The sequence below is a fragment of the Dendropsophus ebraccatus genome, chromosome 12 (genome assembly GCF_027789765.1).
Source record: "Dendropsophus ebraccatus isolate aDenEbr1 chromosome 12, aDenEbr1.pat, whole genome shotgun sequence".
NCBI classification, from domain to species: domain Eukaryota; kingdom Metazoa; phylum Chordata; class Amphibia; order Anura; family Hylidae; genus Dendropsophus; species Dendropsophus ebraccatus.
Genome location: NC_091465.1, coordinates 85,287,396 through 85,311,509, shown reverse-complemented (window position 1 = coordinate 85,311,509; position 24,114 = coordinate 85,287,396). Strand labels below are relative to the sequence as shown.

The following is a 24,114-nucleotide window of genomic DNA, read 5'->3' as shown; positions in this document are numbered from 1 at the left end:
TCACCTGACCTCACTATACCACCACCACTAGTGATCACCTGACCTCACTATACCCCCCACTAGTGATCACCTGACCTCACTATACCCCCCACTAGTGATCACCTGACCTCACTGCACCCCCCACTAGTGATCACCTGACCTCACTATACCCCCCACTAGTGATCACCTGACCTCACTATACCCCCCACTAGTGATCACCTGACCTCACTGTACTCCCCCCTCACTAGTGATCACCTGACCTCACTGCACCCCCAAAACTAACAAACACCTGATCTCACAGCACCCCCCAATAGTAATCACCTGACCTCACTGTAAACCCCACTAGTAATCCTGGGGGAGATAGAATATATATATATATATATATATATATATATATATATATATATATATATATATATATATATATATATATATATTCTAAGATAATAACTAGAAAAATACTAAAAGGGACTAATAGATGGGGAGGGGGCTTCTGTTGCTGACAATCTTCTATGTTTCTATTGGATCTAACTAGCCGCAAAACAGTGATCACCTGAGTGAGCTCCCATACGGCTACAGTTATACACTACTGATCTGATACGGCTGTGTCGCTACAATAGCGCTGTGTCATAATGACTTATATAAAGGGAGTCCCATAGAGTCCACTCTGTAATATACAATGAGCTTGTGGAGCTTGTGGAGTATATCACAGACAGGTGAATCAGGCCTCACCCCGCTACTCACAGGCTCCTATACTACATAAAAGACAAAATACTGGTCTAGTAACCATTATATGCCACCCTAGTGCTGGGACCACAGCTTACACTGCTCAGTACAGCTCTGTAATGTCCTATATGCTGAAATATAGGGAGCAGGCCTTTTCAGCACTTTCTTCCTTGCTGGGCTCGGTGTACTAGGAAGAGCCGGGGACCATCAAGTGTCAAGAAATGGCGGCTCCTGGCCTCTGGTGGTAGCAGGCTGGTATTAATATGCTGGGAAGGGTGAAAATAAATGTCCCTCCCCCCCCTGGTGTATCTAGGCTGCTGGTTGTGCACTGGACAGGTAAAAAACGAAACAGCTGCAGCCTAGTAACAGTGTTTATTTTGTCCCTTCCAAGCCTACTACTACTACTACTACTACTACTACTACTACAACTACTAGCCTTTATTTCCAATCAACTGGTGCCACAGATTTATAATTATATTTATAATTACGATTAAAAATTTTTTAGTCTTCCAGTACTTATCAGCTGCAGTATGTCCAGCAGGAAGTGGTGTATTATTTCCAGTCTGGAGAGCAGGAGAGGTTTTCTATGGACAGTTCCTGACATGCACAGAGGTGGCAGCAGAGAGCACTGTGTCAGACTGGAAATAATACACCACTTCCTTCAGGACATACAGCAGCTGATAAGTCCTGGAAACGTTTTTTTATTTTTTTAATAGAAGTAAAATACAAATCTCTGGGGCTTGCTGGGACCAGTCGATTTGAAAGAATTTTTATTTGGTGAACAATCCCTTTCATCCCAGTTAGAGATGACATGTAGCAGCAGCAGCAATATTTCAGCCAAGGACTGTTTTTTTCCAAGCCATCGATCCCATGTAGCAGAAATGGCAGCTCCTGGTGTGGGACAGCAGCTTGTTAGTATTATTACCCCTAATGTCATATATACTTTATGTATAATATATACACCCTATACATATACTCCCTCATATATAATACACCTGCTCACATTCTTCATCAAATATACTACCACATAGAATATAATAATGTGCCCCCTTATACATGTATAAAATGCACCCGCTCATATAATATAATAATGTGCCCCCATATACAGTATAAAATACACCCCCTCATATAATATAATAATGTGCCCCCATATACATGTATAAAATACACCCCCTCATATAATATAATAATGTGCCCCCATATACATGTATAAAATACACCCCCTCATAGAATGTAATAATGTGCCCCCATATACAGTATAAAATACACCTGCTCATAGAATATAATAATGTGCCCCCATATACATGTATAAAATACACCCCCACATAGAATATAATAATGTGCCCCCTTATACATGTATAAAATGCACCCGCTCATATAATATAATAATGTGCCCCCATATACAGTATAAAATACACCCCCTCATATAATATAATAATGTGCCCCCTTATACATGTATAAAATACACCCCCTCATATAATATAATAATGTGCCCCCTTATACATGTATAAAATGCACCCGCTCATATAATATAATAATGTGCCCCCATATACAGTATAAAATACACCCCCTCATATAATATAATAATGTGCCCCCATATAAATGTATAAAATACACCCGCTCATATAATATAATAATGTGCCCCCATATAAATGTATAAAATACACCCGCTCATAGAATATAATAATGTGCCCCCATATACAGTATAAAATACACCCGCTCATAGAATATAATAATGTGCCCCCATATACAGTATAAAATACACCCCCTCATATAATATAATAATGTGCCCCCTTATACATGTATAAAATACACCCGCTCATATAATATAATAATGTGCCCCCATATACATGTATAACATACACCCCCTCATAGAATATAATAATGTGCCCCCATATACAGTATAAAATACACCCGCTCATAGAATATAATAATGTGCCCCCATATACATGTATAAAATACACCCCCTCATATAATATAATAATGTGCCCCCATATACATGTATAAAATACACCCGCTCATAGAATATAATAATGTGCCCCCATATACAGTATAAAATACACCCGCTCATAGAATATAATAATGTGCCCCCATATACATGTATAAAATACACCCGCTCATAGAATATAATAATGTGCCCCCATATACAGTATAAAATACACCCGCTCATAGAATATAATAATGTGCCCCCATATACATGTATAAAATGCACCCAATCATAGAATATAATAATGTGCCCCCATATACAGTATAAAATACACCCGCTCATAGAATATAATAATGTGCCCCATATACATGTATAAAATACACCCGCTCATATAATATAATAATGTGCCCCCATATACATGTATAAAATACACCCCCTCATATAATATAATAATGTGCCCCATATACAGTATAACATACACCCCCTCATATAATATAATAATGTGCCCCCATATACATGTATAAAATACACCCGCTCATATAATATAATAATGTGCCCCCATATACATGTATAAAATGCACCCGCTCATATAATATAATAATGTGCCCCCATATACATGTATAAAATACACCCGCTCATATAATATAATAATGTGCCCCCATATACATGTATAAAATGCACCCGCTCATAGAATATAATAATGTGCCCCCATATACATGTATAAAATACACCCGCTCATATAATATAATAATGTGCCCCCATATACAGTATAAAATACACCCGCTCATAGAATATAATAATGTGCCCCCATATACAGTATAAAATACACCCCCTCATATAATATAATAGTGTGCCCCCATATACATGTATAAAATACACCCGCTCATATAATATAATAATGTGCCCCCATATACATGTATAAAATACAAATTTTGTATGGGACAATCAGTGGAGACTCTTGAATGAGTACTCCATTGGAATTTTTCACTGTTCTCCCTGAGTTCAGTAATTGTTGTGTTTTGTTGGTCTATTTATCATTGCCCCAGTAGCCAGAATCCTGCTCCACACTGACGAGGGGCAAATACCCCGAAACTGCAGTCTGTGGATGGATGCCTAGCCTTGGTAACCCTTGTCTTATGTCGTTATACTCTCCGCAGAGTTAGACTTTGACTCACAGGGGCCACCCTGGTGTTTCCCTATTTAGGTCCCAAAGCTCGTAACAGAGTGAGGACCTGAGGGACTACGTATCAGGGTGGTTTGGTGCTCTCCCCACTAGGAGGCACTCCTTGGCAATGGGCTTCCTTCTCTGGAGAGAGGGATATCTGGCTATTCCCGTGTTTTGAGACTCGTAACTGAGGCTCCACGGACCCCTTTCTTGCACATGTATAAAATACACCCGCTCATATAATATAATAATGTGCCCCCATATACAGTATAAAATACACCCGCTCATATAATATAATAATGTGCCCCCATATACATGTATAAAATACACCCGCTCATAGAATATAATAATGTGCCCCCATATACATGCATAAAATACACCCGCTCATAGAATATAATAATGTGCCCCATATACAGTATAAAATACACCCGCTCATAGAATATAATAATGTGCCCCATATACAGTATAAAATACACCCGCTCATATAATATAATAATGTGCCCCCTTATACATGTATAAAATACACCCCCTCATAGAATATAATAATGTGCCCCATATACAGTATAAAATACACCCGCTCATAGAATATAATAATGTGCCCCCATATACATGTATAACATACACCCCCTCATAGAATATAATAATGTGCCCCCATATACATGTATAAAATACACCTGCTCATTGAATATAATAATGTGCCCCCATATACAGTATAAAATACACCTGCTCATATAATATAATAATGTGCCCCCTTATACATGTATAAAATACACCCGCTCATAGAATATAATAATGTGCCCCCATATACAGTATAAAATACACCCCCTCATAGAATATAATAATGTGCCCCCATATACAGTATAAAATACACCCCCACATATCCCCATATAGAATATAATAACGTCCCCCCATATAACACAAATATACATGTATTAAATACACCCCCACATAGATGACATATGTACCCCTTCATCTTCTCATACACATAATAGATGCTATAAAACACGTAGATACAGGAAATCCACAGAGAAGACGTGTATACTTACCTCGGCACACGGTTCCGTTCTCCACCGACTCGTACCCTGCTTTACACATACAGCGACCAATGGGGACCATCCATTCTCCATCTCCATTACAGTACAGTTTGATAGGAACATCTACCTCCTCGGCGTTGGGTATACAACTCCCTCGAGCTGCCACCAAAGAGGTGCTCTCGGCTCCGGACAAGGTCTCCTGAAATATTGCACCATTCTGAATCACCCGCTGACACTTCCGGTAATAAACCCGCACGGCAATGAGAGACATGCAGCCGCCATAATCCTGGAACGCCAGGTAAAAACCATTTTTAGAAACGGGGCCAAAACCTCGCACCTCGGTGTTAATCTTCATCACCCGTCCCCCCAGATCCACTTGGGAGAAGCTCTCGTCAGCGGCTATGGTGTCCACCTTGGCCCAAGGAGTCTCCATCCAAGGGGGGAAGGTTTTGGTGGCAGAGTCACTATCCGATTCGTAATAATAAAGGTTAAAGGTCTCTTTACAGGATCCTGGGACATTGGGAATGCTGCTACAGTCCCGGACAGAGAACTTCATCTCCACATGGATCCTATGCGCTCCACGCCGCCGGATGTACTTGGTCCTCAGCCAGTTGTTCTGATTGGACTCAAAGACGTTGCACACCTGGTACGTCCGGATAGTGTTCATGTTCTCATCGTAGCCACTTACCTCTTCCCACTGTACAAAAGAAACACAAAACATTAGTACACCTGAATAAATGGTCCATGGCCACCATATACCACTGGTATCCCGGCCAGTATGAGTATCTCTGCTCAGGAATCACCACTGCAACCCTTATCGTGGGTTACGACTATAAAAGTATTTCTTCTAAAAAATATTGGGGGCTCGTCCGGGATGGCTGAAATAATGGTACATGCCAGAAGACCAAACTCATTCCACTAGCGGCCGCTGCATTAATGGGACGAACAATATGGGCAAGGTTTCATATATTTACAGCTGATTATTTAAAGGGAATGTGTTATCAGAAAGTGACTTATTGTTTAAATAATGGTTTCAGGTTAACCCTTTAAGGACCAAGCCAATTTTAACTTTGGCACTTTTGTTTTTTCCTTCTTGTGCTTAAAAGGCCTTAGTACTTGTATTTTTTTGCCTACAGACCCACATGAGCCACAAACTGCTCCTCCACACACATCACACACTGCTCCTCCACACACATCACACACTGCTCCTCCACACACATCACACACTGCTCCTCCACACACATCACACACTGCTCCTCCACACACATCACACACTGCTCCTATATACACATCACACACTGCTCCTCCACACACATCACACACTGCTCCTCCACACACATCACACACTGCTCCTCCACACACATCACACACTGCTCCTCCACACACATCACACACTGCTCCTCCACACACATCACACACTGCTCCTCCACACACATCACACACTGCTCCTCCACACACATCACACACTGCTCCTCCACACACATCACACACTGCTCCTCCACACACATCACACTGCTTCTCCACACACATCACACACTGCTCCTCCACACACATCACACACTGCTCCTCCACACACATCACACACTGCTCCTCCACACACATCACACACTGCTCCTCCACACACATCACACACTGCTCCTCCACACACATCACACACTGCTCCTCCACACACATCACACACTGCTCCTCCACACACATCACACACTGCTCCTCCACACACATCACACACTGCTCCTCCACACACATCACACCTGCTCCTCACACACATCACACACTGCTCCTCCACACACATCCTGCTCCTCCACACACATCACACACTGCTCCTCCACACACATCACACACTGCTCCTCCACACACATCACACACTGCTCCTCCACACACATCACAAACTGCTCCTACACACACATCACACACTGCTCCTCCACACACATCACACACTGCTCCTCCACACACATCACACACTGCTCCTCCATACACATCACACACTGCTCCTCCACACACATCACACACTGCTCCTCCATACACATCACACACTGCTCCTCCACACACATCACACACTGCTCCTCTATACACATCACACACTGCTCCTCTATACACGTCACACACTGCTCCTCCACACACATCACACACTGCTCCTCCACACACATCACACACTGCTCCTCTATACACATCACACACTGCTCCTCCACACACATCACACACTGCTCCTCCACACACATCACACACTGCTCCTCTATACACATCACACACTGCTCCTCTATACACATCACACTGCTCCTCTATACACATCACACACTGCTCCTCTATACACATCACACTGCTCCTCTATACACATCACACACTGCTCCTCTATACACATCACACTGCTCCTCTATACACATCACACTGCTCCTCTATACACATCACACTGCTCCTCCACACACATCAGACACTGCTCCTCTATACACATTACACACTGCTCCTATATACACGTCACACACTGCTCCTCTATACACATCACACTGCTCCTCTATACACATCACACACTGCTCCTCTATACGCATCACACACTGCTCCTCTATACACATCACACTGCTCCTCTATACACATCACACACTGCTCCTCCACACACATCACACACTGCTCCTCTATACACATCACACACTGCTCCTCCACACACATCACACACTGCTCCTCCACACACATCACACACTGCTCCTCCACACACATCACACACTGCTCCTCCACACACATCACACACTGCTCCTCCACACACATCACACACTGCTCCTCTATACACATCACACACTGCTCCTCTATACACATCACACACTGCTCCTCTATACACATCACACACTGCTCCTCCACATACACATCACACACTGCTCCTCCACACACATCACACTGCTCCTCCACACACATCATACACTGCTCCTCTATACACATCACACACTGCTCCTCTATACACATCACACACTGCTCCTCTATACACATCACACACTGCTCCTCTATACACATCACACACTGCTCCTCCACATACACATCACACACTGCTCCTCCACACACATCACACTGCTCCTCCACACACATCACACACTGCTCCTCTATACACATCACACACTGCTCCTCCACACACATCACACTGCTCCTCCACACACATCACACACTGCTCCTCCACATACACATCACACTGCTCCTCCACACACATCACACACTGCTCCTCCACACACATCACACACTGCTCCTCTATACACATCACACACTGCTCCTCTATACACGTCACACACTGCTCCTCTATACACATCACACACTGCTCCTCCACAGACATCACACTGCTCCTCCACACACATCACACACTGCTCCTCCATACACATCACACACTGCTCCTCTATACACATCACAGACTGCTCCTCTATACACATCACACACTGCTCCTCCACACACATCACACACTGCTCCTCCACACACATCACACACTGCTCCTCTATACACATCACACACTGCTCCTCCACACACATCACACACTGCTCCTCCATACACATCACACACTGCTCCTCTATACACATCACACTGCTCCTCTATACACATCACACTGCTCCTCCACACACATCACACACTGCTCCTCCACACACATCACACACTGCTCCTCTATACAGATCACACTGCTCCTCCACACACATCACACACTGCTCCTCTATACAGATCACACTGCTCCTCCACACACATCACACACTGCTCCTCTATACAGATCACACTGCTCCTCCACACACATCACACTGCTCCTCTATACACATCACACACTGCTCCTCTATACACATCACACTGCTCCTCTATACACATCACACACTGCTCCTCTATACACATCACACTGCTCCTCCACACACATCACACACTGCTCCTCTATACACATCACACACTGCTCCTCTATACACATCACACACTGCTCCTCTATACACATCACACTGCTCCTCTATACACATCACACTGCTCCTCCACACACATCACACACTGATGTCCAGTGTCCTCATTATTGCCCCAGAGCTGAAATCCTTACACATCCATGTGAACAGGACCCTGACAGAAACCAAGGGTTAATCCCAGACCACAACCTTGGCCCAAAGACAACATGAAGGAAACTTGGTTTGAGGCCCAGAAATTCTATAAGAGCTGCACCCCCCACCCCGATGCATCCCGTACTAAGGCTGTATCTAATCCTATCATGTGTGATACTGTCTGCTGATCTATGTATCTAATCCTATCATGTGTGATACTGTCTGCTGAGCTGCTGTATCTAATCCTATTACACATGATACTGTCTGCTCTATATAACCCCAGGAAGTGTGATACCGTCTGCTGTATCTAAGCCCATGATGTGTGATACAGCCCCCATGCTGAGGTTTGCTGGTGTCTTGCACGCTGGGGGTGTAGTGGAATAGATTGTGGTGTGTTCCTCTTTAATAATAAGTAAATGAGGGTCTCTGGGGGTCTGGGGTAGCCTCCCCCTTCCTACTGTCACTCGGTTGTCATGGCGACCTGCCTCCTTTGCAAACATCGCCACCAAATAACCAGAAGGGCCGGGCGGTGGGGGGGAGGGGAGAGCGCGGCCTCATTGTGAGGCTGTGACACCAGAAAGCATGGCGGCCTGACTAATCCCAGAAGATGTGTCAGTCAGGGGCCCGCTGCCGCTGCCGGGAGCCCCCTCCCCTGGTAATTAGGACTCTCTGCCTTTCTCCTGCTCCTCTAATTAACATGCCGGGCGCTGGAGAGGAGAACAATAACCCTCAGCCTCCGCAGGACCAGAGAGAAAAGGCCTCAACATGGCGGCCGGGGAGGGGGGGAGTGCGCCCCCCATCACCACTCATCAAAGAGAACGGTCCTCACCCCCAGGACTCAGGGAGGGGACAGCCGCTTCTCGGACCCATCCTATAATCCTCCTTTTCTTATTCCAACCCAGATTCAGCAATTGTGTCCAAAAAAAGCGTCTGGACGGAATCCAGCACCGCAGCGGGGGAGGGGTCTAGAGTGAGGGCCGAGGGGTCAGCACCACCACACTCAACTGATCACCTGCAGTCCTATGTAACACCACAGATAACAGTGATAATGTCACCTGCAGTCCTATGTAACACCACAGATAACAGTGATGTCACCTGCAGTCCCATGTAACACCACAGATAACAGTGATAATGTCACCTGCAGTCCCATGTAACACCACAGATAACAGTGATGTCACCTGCAGTCCCATGTAACACCACAGATAACAGTGATAATGTCACCTGCAGTCCTATGTAACACCACAGATAACAGTGATATCTCTGAGTACAGATAATGTAGTAGATGTCACCTGCAGTCCTATGTAACACCACAGATAACACAGTGATATCTCTGTGTACAGATAATGTAGTAGACGTCACCTGCAGTCCTATGTAACAGCACAGATAACACAGTGATATCTCTGAGTACAGATAATGTAGTACATGTCACCTGCAGTCCTATGTAACACCACAGATAACACAGTGATATATCTGAGTACAGATATTGTAGTAGATGTCACCTGCAGTCCTATGTAACACCACAGATAACAGAGATATCGCTGAGTACAGATAATGTAGTAGTCACCTGCAGTCCTATGTAACACCACAGATAACAGTGATATCTCAGAGTACAGATAATGTAGTAGACGTCCCCTGCAGTCCTATGTAACAGCACAGATAACACAGTGATATCTCTGAGTACAGATATTGTAGTAGTCACCTGCAGTCCTATGTAACACCACAGATAACACAGTGATATCTCTTAGTACAGATAATGGAGTAGATGTCATCTGCAGTCCTATGTAATATAGATCCCCCATCCTCTGAGGCCCACCCACTCCCTCTACTATGGTAGCTCCTCCCACATTGGGCGGGGTTTTAGGATCCTGTTCCTTGCTGATTATTGTCAGACAGATAGAGAAGTTTAAGGTTAGAGGTCGGGGCGGGCACGGTGGCGCCCCCATAGCTGGCCATATCCTGGATATTTCAGGCTGGCAGTCATGGTCGGTCAGCACTCACCCCTGATGACGGGTGCACGGTCCATCCCAGCTCGGCCGTTGCAGTCGTTGAATCCATTAATGTTTCTGAAAGAGACAGAAAAAAGTATTAACATATTAATACAAATGGGGGGAGGAGACGCATGACCTGTAACCTCTGACCTCCCAGGTGACTAGTGTACGGGCCCCTAAACACGACCAAATGGGGAGCCCAGGAGCTGACACTCTACAGGGTGTATGACAGGGGGAGCCCAGGAGCTGACACTCTATAGGGTATATGACGGAGGGAGCCCAGGAGCTGACACTCTACAGGGTGTATGACAGGGGGAGCCCAGGAGCTGACACTCTACAGGGTGTATGACAGGGGGAGCCCAGGAGCTGACACTCTATAGGGTATATGACGGAGGGAGCCCAGGAGCTGACACTCTACAGGGTGTATGACAGGGGGAGCCCAGGAGCTGACACTCTACAGGGTGTATGACAGGGGGAGCCCAGGAGCTGACACTCTACAGTTTGTATGACAGGGGAAGCCCAGGAGCTGACACTCTACAGGGTGTATGACAGGGGGAGCCCAGGAGCTGACACTCTACAGGGTGTATGACAGGAAGAGCCCAGGAGCTGACACTCTATAGGGTGTATGACGGAGGGAGCCCAGGAGCTGACACTCTACAGGGTGTATGACAGGGGGAGCCCAGGAGCTGACACTCTACAGGGTGTATGACAGGGGGAGCCCAGGAGCTGACACTCTACAGGGTGTATGACGGAGGGAGCCCAGGAGCTGACACTCTACAGGGTGTATGACAGGGGGAGCCCAGGAGCTGACACTCTACAGGGTGTATGACAGGGGGAGCCCAGGAGCTGACACTCTACAGTTTGTATGACAGGGGGAGCCCAGGAGCTGACACTCTACAGGGTGTATGACAGGGGGAGCCCAGGAGCTGACACTCTACAGGGTGTATGACAGGGGGAGCCCAGGAGCTGACACTCTACAGGGTGTATGACAGGGAGCCCAGGAGCTGACACTCTACAGGGTGTATGACGGGGGGAGCCCAGGAGCCCGTATCCCCCTGCATGTCCAGCCTCCTGCCCTCTGTTCCATATGAAGCATTTTCTCTCCTTTATACCATGTCCCCCCTCTGATCAGCCATCGGCCCCCCTCTTCCTCCTCACAGGGGCCCCGCGGTGAAGACGCAGCGAGTGAGCGATTAATGCAGCGTACAGAAGATTATGGTGGCAGGAGGTGGTCACATGACCGCAATCTTACCACATTGATCATCGATGGATGAGAGCGAAGCACAAAATCAATGAAAAGCGACTGAGAACAAGAGAAATGGGACTGAGCATGTATACCACCACAGAGGAAGGGGGACTGAGCATGTATATATCCTCAGAGGAAGGGGGACTGAGCATGTATACCACCACAGAGGAAGGGGGACTGAGCATGTATACCACCACAGAGGAAGGAGGACTGAGCATGTATACCACCACAGAGGAAGGGGGACTGAGCATGTATACCACCACAGGGGAAGGGGGACTGAGCATGTATACCACCACAGAGGAAGGGGGACTGAGCATGTATATAGCCACAGAGGAAGGAAGACTGAGCATGTATATAGCCTCAGAGGAAGGAGGACTGAGCATGTATATAGCCTCAGAGGAAGGAGGACTGAGCATGTATACCACCACAGAGGAAGGGGGACTGACCATGTATACCACCACAGAGGAAGGGGGACTGACCATGTATATAGCCACAGAGGAAGGGGGACTGAGCATGTATACCACCACAGAGGAAGGAGGACTGAGCATGTATATAGCCACAGAGGAAGGGGGACTGAGCATGTATACCACCACAGAGGAAGGGGGACTGAGCATGTATACCACCACAGGGGAAGGAGGACTGAGCATGTATATATCCTCAGAGGAAGGGGGACTGAGCATGTATACCACCACAGAGGAAGGGGGACTGAGCATGTATACCACCACAGGGGAAGGGGGACTGAGCATGTATACCACCACAGAGGAAGGGGGACTGACCATGTATACCACCACAGAGGAAGGGGGACTGAGCATGTATATAGCCTCAGAGGAAGGAGGACTGAGCATGTATACCACCACAGAGGAAGGGGGACTGAGCATGTATATAGCCTCAGAGGAAGGAGGACTGAGCAGGTATATAGCCTCAGAGGAAGGAGGACTGAGCATGTATATAGCCTCAGAGGAAGGGGGACTGAGCATGTATACCACCACAGAGGAAGGAGGACTGAGCATGTATATATCCTCAGAGGAAGGGGGACTGAGCATGTATATAGCCTCAGAGTAAGGGGGAATGAGCATGTATACCACCACAGAGGAAGGAGGACTGAGCATGTATACCACCACAGAGGAAGGGGGACTGAGCATGTATATAGCCTCAGAGGAAGGGGGACAGAGCATGTATACCACCTCAGAGGAAGGGGGACTGAGCATGTATACCACCACAGAGGAAGAGGGACTGAGCATGTATATATCCTCAGAGGAAGGGGGACTGAGCATGTATACCACCACAGAGGAAGGGGGACTGAGCATGTATACCACCTCAGAGGAAGGGGGACTGAGCATGTATACCACCTCAGAGGAAGGAGGACTGAGCATGCATACCACCACAGAGGAAGGGGGACTGAGCATGTATACCACCACAGAGGAAGGGGGACTGACCATGTATACCACCACAGAGGAAGGGGGACTGAGCATGTATACCACCACAGAGGAAGGGGGACTGAGCATGTATACCACCTCAGAGGAAGGGGGACTGAGCATGTAAACCACCTCAGAGGAAGGAGGACTGAGCATGCATACCACCACAGAGGAAGGGGGACTGAGCATGTATACCACCACAGAGGAAGGGGGACTGACCATGTATACCACCACAGAGGAAGGGGGACTGAGCATGTATACCACCACAGAGGAAGGGGGACTGAGCATGTATACCACCACAGAGGAAGGGGGACTGAGCATGTATATATCCTCAGAGGAAGGGGGACTGAGCATGTATACCACCACAGAGGAAGGGGGACTGACCATGTATACCACCACAGAGGAAGGGGGACTGAGCATGTATACCACCACAGAGGAAGGGGGACTGAGCATGTATATATCCTCAGAGGAAGGGGGACTGAGCATGTATACCACCACAGAGGAAGGGGGACTGAGCATGTATACCACCACAGAGGAAGGGGGACTGAGCATGTATACCACCACAGGGGAAGGGGGACTGAGCATGTATACCACCACAGAGGAAGGGGGACTGACCATGTATACCACCACAGAGGAAGGGGGACTGAGCATGTATACCACCACAGAGGAAGGGGGACTGAGCATGTATACCACCACAGAGGAAGGGGGACTGAGCATGTATATATCCTCAGAGGAAGGGGGACTGAGCATGTATACCACCACAGAGGAAGGGGGACTGAGCATGTATATATCCTCAGAGGAAGTGGGACTGAGCATGTATATATCCTCAGAGGAAGGAGGACTGAGCATGTATACCACCACAGAGGAAGGGGGACTGAGCATGTATACCACCACAGAGGAAGGAGGACTGAGCATGTATATATCCACAGAGGAAGGAGGACTGAGCATGTATACCACCACAGAGGAAGGGGGACTGAGCATGTATATATCCTCAGAGGAAGGAGGACTGAGCATGTATATATCCTCAGAGGAAGGAGGACTGAGCATGTATACCACCACAGGGGAAGGGGGACTGTACGTGTACATGCACTTGACTAGAGAGTTTTTGGACACCATAGTAACCAACCAGAGCTCAGCCTTCTTTTCTCCGTGGTTGCTATGGGCAACAAAAAGAATGTGACTATAAGACAGCGCCATAAACCTCCCCCTATATACCCAGGACATAGACCTCCCCCTATATACCCAGGACATAGACCTCCCCCTATATACTCAGGACATAGACCTCCCCCTATATACCCAGGACATAGACCTCGCCCTATATACCCAGGACATAGACCTCCCCCTATATACCCAGGACATAGACCTCCCCCTATATACCCAGGACATAGACCTCCTCCTATATACCCAGGACATAGACCTCCCCCTATACACCCAGGACATAGACCTCCCCCTATACACCCAGGACATAGACCTCGCCCTATACACCCAGGACATAGACCTCGCCCTATACACCCAGGACATAGACCTCCCCCTATATACCCAGGACATAGACCTCCCCCTATACACCCAGGACATAGACCTCCCCCTATACACCCAGGACATAGACCTCGCCCTATACACCCAGGACATAGACCTCGCCCTATACACCCAGGACATAGACCTCCCCCTATATACTCAGGACATAGACCTCCCTCTATATACCCAGGACATAGACCTCCCTCTATATACCCAGGACATAGACCTCCCCCTATATACCCAGAACATACACCTCCCCCTATATACCCAGGACATAGACCTCGCCCTATACACCCAGGACATAGACCTCCCCCTATATACTCAGGACATAGACCTCCCTCTATATACCCAGGACATAGACCTCCCCCTATATACTCAGGACATAGACCTCGCCCTATACACCCAGGACATAGACCTCCCCCTATATACTCAGGACATAGACCTCCCCTATATACCCAGGACATAGACCTCCCCTATATACCCAGGACATAGACCTCCCCCTATATACTCAGGACATAGACCTCCCCCTATATACTCAGGACATAGACCTCCCCTATATACCCAGGACATAGACCTCCCCCTATATACTCAGGACATAGACCTCCCTCTATATACCCAGGACATAGACCTCCCCCTATATACCCAGGACATAGACCTCCCCCTATATACCCAGGACATAAACCTCCCCCTATATACTCAGGACATAGACCTCCCTCTATATACCCAGGACATAGACCTCCCCCTATATACCCAGAACATAGACCTCCCCCTATATACCCAGGACATAGACCTCCCCCTATATACCCAGGACATAGACCTCGCCCTATACACCCAGGACATAGACCTCCCCCTATATACTCAGGACATAGACCTCCCTCTATATACCCAGGACATAGACCTCCCCCTATATACTCAGGACATAGACCTCCCTCTATATACCCAGGACATTGACCTCCCCCTATATACCCAGGACATAAACCTCCCCCTATATACTCAGGACATAGACCTCCCCCTATATACTCAGGACATAGACCTCCCTCTATATACCCAGGACATAGACCTCCCTCTATATACCCAGGACATAGACATCCCCCTATATACCCAGGACATAGACCTCCCCCTATATACCCAGGACATAGACCTCCCTCTATATACCCAGGACATAGACCTCCCCCTATATACCCAGGACATAGACCTCCCCCTATATACCCAGGACATAGACCTCCCCCTATATACCCAGGACATAGACCTCCCTCTATATACCCAGGACATAGACCACTATATACACACATCAGCCCCTTGAGCCACCAGTGTACCCGCCATATGCACATCAGCCCCATGTGCCACCAGTGTACCCGCCATATACACATCAGCCCCATGTGCCACCAGTGTACCCGCCATACACACATTAGCCCCATGTGCCACCAGTGTACCCGCCATATACACATCAGCCCCATGTGCCACCAGTGTACCCGCCATATACACATCAGCCCCATGTGCCACCAGTGTACCCGCCATATACAGTTCAGCCCCATGTGCCACCAGTGTACCCGCCATATACACATCAGCCCCATGTGCCACCAGTGTACCCGCCATATACACATCAGCCCCATGTGCCACCAGTGTACCCGCCATATACACATCAGCCCCATGTGCCACCAGTGTACCCGTCATATACACATCAGCCCCATGTGCCACCAGTGTACCCGTCATATACACATCAGATCCATGTGCCACCAGTGTACCCGCCATATACACATCAGCCCCATGTGCCACCAGTGTACCCGCCATATACACATCAGCCCCATGTGCCACCAGTGTACCCGTCATATACACATCAGATCCATGTGCCACCAGTGTACTCGTCATATACACATCAGATCCATGTGCCACCAGTGTACCCGTCATATACACATCAGCCCCATGTGCCACCAGTGTACCCGCTATATACACATCAGCCCCATGTGCCACCAGTGTACCCGCTATATACTTCAGCCCCATGTGCCACCAGTGTACCCGCCATATACACATCAGCCCCATGTGCCACCAGTGTACCCGCTATATACTTCAGCCTCATGTGCCACCAGTGTACCCGCCATATACACACAGCCCCAAGTGCCACCAGTGTACCCGCTATATACTTCAGCCCCATGTGCCACCCAATATATGAATAGCTCAGCTCCTTCAGGTACACTGGTGATGTCATGACTATAATTACTACATTGGTGATGTCACCAGATATTACGCTTTAATTTTATTAGCACAATATGAGAAATAAAAGATGAGCTCTGATTTGTTGTAAGGAGTCATGTATGTGATGTGACTGCAGTTATTGTGCTGATGAGGTCACATGACTACAGTCATGTGACATCACCAGTGTAATAACTGCAGTCATGTGACATCACCAGTGTAATAACTGCAGTCATGTGACATCATCTGCACAATACCTGCAGTCATGTGACATCACCAGTGTAATAACTGCAGTCATGTGACATCACCAGTGTAATAACTGCAGTCATGTGACATCACCAGTGTAATAACTGCAGTCATGTGACATCACCAGTGTAATAACTGCAGTCCTGTGACATCGCCAGTGTAATAACTGCAGTCCTGTGACATCGCCAGTGTAATAACTGCAGTCCTGTGACATCATCTGCACAATACCTGCAGTCCTGTGACATCACCAGTGTAATAACTGTAGTCATGTGACATCACCAGTGTAATAACTGCAGTCCCGTGACATCACCAGTGTAATATCTGCAGTCCTGTGACATCACCAGTGTAATAACTGCAGTCCTGTGACATCACCAGTGTTATAACTGCAGTCCTGTGACATCACCAGTGTTATAACTGCAGTCCTGTGACATCACCAGTGTAATAACTGCAGTCATGTCACATCACCAGTGCAATAACTGCAGTCCTGTGACATCATCTGCACAATACCAGAAGTCATGTGACATCACCCGTGTAATAACTGTAGTCATGTGACATCACCAGTGCAATAACTGTAGTCATGTGACATCACCAGTGTAATAACTGTAGTCATGTGACATCATCAGTACACTAACTGCAGTCCTGTGACATCACCAGTGTAATAACTGCAGTCATGTGACATCAGCGCAATAACTGCAGTCATGTGACATCATCAGTACACTAACTGCAGTCCTGTGACATCACCAGTGCAATAACTGTAGTCATGTGACATCAGTGCAATAACTGTAGTCATGTGACATCAGTGCAATAACTGTAGTCATGTGACATCAGTGCAATAACTGTAGTCATGTGACATCAGTGCAATAACTGTAGTCATGTGACATCAGTGCAATAACTGTAGTCATGTGACATCAGTGCAATAACTGTAGTCATGTGACATCAGTGCAATAACTGTAGTCATGTGACATCAGTGCAATAACTGTAGTCATGTGACATCAGTGCAATAACTGCAGTTATTGTCACATGACTGCAAATTTTGCACTAATGACGCACATGACTGCAGTTATTGTGATGATGTCATATGACTGCAGTTATTGTGCTGATCATGTCACATGACTGCAATTATTGCGCTGATGATGTAAGATGACTGCAGTTATTGCGCTGATGTCACATGACTGCAGTTATTGTAAGGATGATGTCACATGACTGCAGTCACTGCCCTGATGTCACATGACTGCAGTTATTGCGCTGATGATGTCACATGTCTGCATATGTGAATGATGACACTGCTGTATGCGATGCTGTGTATAACCCAGTGCAGGGGGTAAGATGCTGCAGATCCATGGGATGTGACCGACAAGGATGACAGCAGTAGTGACCCCACATCTAGGAGCCGCACAAGATCACATGACTATGAAAGCGGTATGGCACTGCCAGGAGTCGTGTGTGGGGACAACAAGCCAAGGAGCCGGGCACGGAGCTGGCCGCAGCGTGAGCCAAGAACTGCAGACGTCCAAAGGCGACACAGGAACCCAGCCAAGACGTTTTATTAAAAAGGAAGGGAGGGGGACGTCGGGGGAAGGGGCACAGCTGCTGCGGCTTCTCTTCTTTACAGAGTCTGATGGAGGAGATTTCTGCGCAGCTGTTATATTGACGCCTGGCACCCCCACCACCCATTATCTTCTACCAATCTCATACAATTAACCTGTTACATGCCACGTGACCCCCCCCCCCCCCCGACCCCCCCCCCCTCCCCAACCTTGCAAGAAAAGAAGATGAAAGAGAAGTCCAACACCAGAAAAATCAACCTGCAACCCTCAGGATGATCCCGGAGAACACAACCTGCAACCCTCAGGATGATCCCGGAGAACACAACCTGCAACCCTCAGGACGATCCCAGAGAACACAACCTGCAACCCTCAGGATGATCCCAGAGAACACAACCTGCAACCCTCAGGATGATCCCAGAGAACACAACCTGCAACCCTCGGGATGATCCCAGAGAACACAACCTGAAACCCTCGGGACGATACTAGAGAACACAACCTGCAACCATCAGGATGATCCCAGAGAACACAACCTGCAACCCTCAGGACGATCCCAGAGAACACAACCTGCAACCCTCAGGATGATCCGAGAACACAACCTGCAACCCTCGGGATGATCCCAGAGAACACAACCTGCAACCCTCAGGATGATCCCGGAGAACACAACCTGCAACCCTCAGGATGATCCCGGAGAACACAACCTGCAACCCTCAGGATGATCCCAGAGAACACAACCTGCAACCCTCAGGACGATCCCAGAGAACACAACCTGCAACCCTCAGGATGATCCCAGAGAACACAACCTGCAACCCTCAGGATGATCCCAGAGAACACAACCTGCAACCCTCAGGATGATCCCAGAGAACACAACCTGCAACCCTCAGGATGATCCCAGAGAACACAACCTGCAACCCTCGGGATGATCCCAGAGAACACAACCTGCAACCCTCGGGACGATACTAGAGAACACAACCTGCAACCATCAGGATGATACCAGACAACACAACCTGCAACCCTCGGGATGATCCCAGAGAACACAACCTGCAACCCTCAGGACGATCCCAGAGAACACAACCTGCAACCCTCAGGATGATCCGAGAACACAACCTGCAACCCTCGGGATGATCCCAGAGAACACAACCTGCAACCCTCAGGATGATCCCAGAGAACACAACCTGCAACCCTCAGGATGATCCCAGAGAACACAACCTGCAACCCTCGGGATGATCCCAGAGAACACAACCTGCAACCCTCAGGATGATCCCAGAGAGGACAACCTGCAACCATCAGGATGATCCGAGAGAACACAACCTGCAACCCTCAGGATGATACCAGAGAGGACAACCTACAACCCTCGGGATGATACCAGAGAGGACAACCTGCAACCCTCGGGATGATACCAGAGAGCACAAGCTGCAACCCCTTAGGATGACACAAGAGAGCGCAACCTACAACCCTCAGGATGATACCAGAGAACACAACCTACAACCCTCAGGATGATACCAGAGAACACAACCTACAACCCTCAGGATGATACTAGAGAGGACAACCTACAAGCCTCAGTCTAGAGTTTGCACCTATAATCAGGTTATCATGCACAGAACAGGAGCAGTCACAACCAATGCAACACTTTCATCCTTCTGTGATCGCATGATTCAGGACCCCTGCCCACCACTCCAACAGAGAACTGTGGCAATCCCTTCAGTGAGAACACATGACATCAGGTTGTTTGACGGATCACCGCCACCAGACGCTAACGATGCCTGAACCAGGGAAGCCACTCACTCCTGTCATGTCAGCGAAGCCCCCCAGGACCTATCCTAGAAGACAGGTCCTAGAAAGATCTGTCTTAGGAGGACCTTTTTGTGATGGCCCCAATTGCTTCTTGCCCCTGATGTTCAAAGATGATGTTTAAGACGATAGGATTCCCATGATGATATGAACCAGGTCCACAACCCGCCCCCCCCAGGGTTTGTTGGGGATGGCCTCTGGTTCCTGACCCATAACTGTCCCTTTACTTCCATCACTGCGGAGGTTTCGTGTTATTCTGCGTTGACTCAGGCTGGGTGGACAGCCATGATTCACCATACGCCTAGGTCTAATCCATGGGCGTATCACAACACGCAGGGCAGACATATCTGTAAGTGGAGCCGATCCAGACACCAGATAAATACCTGACACCGCTGCTCGCCCTATAAATGACCAGGCAAAGCTCGCCACTACCATAAAATATTGTGCAATACTCGTATATCGCGTGCTTTCCTTCAATCAGTCCAAAGCCACCGCATCAGCACATGTATCTGATTGTCAGCTCTGGGGGCAACGAGACTATAGGCTACCGGGGGTCACCATATCACCAGATATTCTGGTAGAGAGCCCATCGGTTGGTCTGCGGGCTTCCCCAACATGTAAGGAGATAGATGTTGTCTTGCCCAAAAAACAAGCTTTGTGGTCCTTCCATAGCCCTCAAGCTCTATGAGAAAAAACGGGCATAAGTGGAGGAATTCCTGTGGAACCGGCAAGGGAGGAGCTGGGCTGCCATTACTGGAACTTATGGGGAACCCGTCTGTAGAAAGCTTCCTTCACATTACACTCTGCCCCAGGGAATCTACTCCTGTCACAATAACACTGGGAACAAACATGGAAGGCCTCGTGCCCCTGGGGGCATCCAACCCACACAATGGCTGTATTCAGACTCCAGTCACTAACACTAAACCATTGTGTGTGCCGAGCTGCAGCAAACCATCGCTATGTCCCAAGAGCAAGGGCAGGTCAGCATCCTGCAACAACTCTGACCGACCCAGCAGAAAGGTCAGTGTCCTTCCACACCTTGGACCTAGCGCAGAGATCAGTGTACAATAACAGTGAATCACTCTGCACTGATTCAGCAGAGGCCGTGCCCTCTCACACCCTTGACCAAGCCAATAGAGAGGTCTGATACTCCTATACCTCAGACCCAGTGAAGAGGTCTGTATCCAAAAACATTGACTGACCTTGCAAAAAGGTCAATGACTTCCAACAACTCCAATCCAGTAGCAAGGTCATCCACCTCAAACAACTCCAACAGAGTCTGTATCCTTTAGCAACTCCAATTGAAGGAGCAGAGAGGTTATCACCCTCACAGGATTCTGACGGACTCTGAGGCTAAAAATCAACAGAGAAGTCAACGTCCTTCAACACCTTTAATTAACCTGGCAGACAGGTCAGTATCCTTTTTACGACCCAGCATATAGGTCACCATTCTCTAACACCTCTGATAGACCTAGCAGAGAGGTCAGCATGCCCCAACCACTCTTATCAACCCAGCAGAGGGGTCAGGATCCTCCGAACACCCAGAAGAAGGGTCAACATCCTACCATCCATCAGAGGGGTCAGCATTCTCCCATACCTCAGACCACGCAACAATTGCCAACTCCTCCGTCCCACCAAAAAGAGAAGTCAATGTCTTCCAACACCTCCAACTGACCCAGCAGGGTGGTCAGCAACCTCCAAAAACCCTCACAAGACCACCACCACCAACAACCAAGCTAACCTTATCCTACACCTCCAAACAAACCAGGGGTAAGGTCAGCATCCTTCAACACCTCCGACCAATCCAAAAAAGAGGTCATTATCCTCAAACTGATTTCACTGGTTAGCCACCTTCCCCATCTCTAATGAAACCAGTAAAAAGTGTCAGCAAACTCTGACTGACCCTGTAAAGAGGTCAGTATCCTCCCTCCAACACCTCAGTCTAAGCCAAAAAAAAGGTCAGGTCCTCCAAAACCTCTAACCAATCCAGAAGAGAAGGCCCCCAGGGACATCAAACCTACACAATAGCTGCATTCAGACACCAGTCTCAAACACTAAACCATTGTGTGTGGAACTGCAATAAAACATCACTATGTCCCAAAAGTGAAGAGAGGTCGGTGTCCTTGTACGCCTCTGACTGTCCCTGTAGGGTTATCAGCATCACCTCACAACCCGTCCCACTGACTCTGCAGAGTGGTCAGAATCCTTCAACCTACCCGGCCGAGACAACTTCAACGGACTAGGAAGAGAGGTAAGTGCCCTGCAACAACTCTCAGAGCTCAGTATCTTACCCAGGGGATTGGTCCTCACCCTCCAACACCAAAAAGGAGGCCTTGCCTGCCAGGCACATGAAACCTACCTAATGGCTACATTCTGACTCCGGCCACCAATACTAAACCAATGTGTGTGCAGAGCAGCCACAAACCATCATGTTTGGACCATCAATGAATTTACGACTTAAAATTTGGTTAAAAAAATGGTGTGCGAACACATCCTCACAATGTCCTAAAAGCGGGGGTGAGGTCAGCACCCTCCCACACCTCTGACTGACCCAGCTAAGAGGTCAATGGCCTCCAACACTTCCTTAGAACCCAGGAGACAGGTCAATAATCTCCAAAACCTGTGACCAACCCAGCAGAGAGGTCAGCATCCACTAACCTCCTCGCCCCAGGTTGTTCTCAGCCCTTACAGGGAACATATCACAAAAATTACCTACTGTTTAAAATAAGTTTTTATGTTAATCTTTTTTTATAGACAATATTTTTTTTTACTTTTTTCCTAGTTTTCCATTTTACTATATATATTGTAAAATGATTCTGAAATCTTGCAGTTTCCATTTTGGCTATTTGGCCTGAAGCTAAGCTGAGACTTCCGGTTCTGTCCACGATGATAAGGAGGGGACTGACAGATAGAGAGTAATGTACAGCGCTACAGTGAAAGGTAATATTGGATGAAGCTCACAGTTCAGCCTCCCCTTCCTCCCTTCAAAAGTCACAGAATACGCTGAGTAATTTTTCCCATTCATGTCAATAGGACAGGTCCTATTCATTGTTGTCAATGGGGCTTGCTGTAAAGCATATCACTAAATGCTGTTATAAGCAGGTCAGGCAAGATGGTAACACCCATAATAATGTAGAAAACAAAAGCACAACACACTTCAGTATCTGTGAGAGCAAAAACCATATGGGTCCTTTAAGATGCTCACACACCTTATACTAAGGTCAGCCAACAATACTCCTGACAATAACCCCAGAGTGTTTAGAAGTTTACGGTCTTAACGCCTGGACCCCCATTTCCCACTCTTCCCATTAAGGGAG

The 24,114-nt window shown here is 47.7% G+C and overlaps 1 protein-coding gene across 8 annotated transcripts in view; it reads right to left on the bottom strand.

Annotated features, from left to right (window-relative positions):
* The window catches only part of LOC138769708 (ephrin type-B receptor 2), a 125,393-nt gene that overhangs the window by 33,131 nt on the left and 68,148 nt on the right, over positions 1 to 24,114 (bottom strand). For all 8 annotated transcript variants that reach the window (XM_069948339.1, XM_069948334.1, XM_069948338.1 and 5 more), the window contains exons 2-3: positions 10,861 to 10,925; positions 4,844 to 5,528 (exon numbers count right to left, since the gene is read on the bottom strand). In XM_069948339.1, coding sequence (XP_069804440.1) covers positions 4,844 to 5,528; positions 10,861 to 10,917 — 742 coding nt within the window. In that variant the 5' untranslated portion in view covers positions 10,918 to 10,925. The remainder of the gene's footprint in view (positions 1 to 4,843; positions 5,529 to 10,860; positions 10,926 to 24,114) is intronic.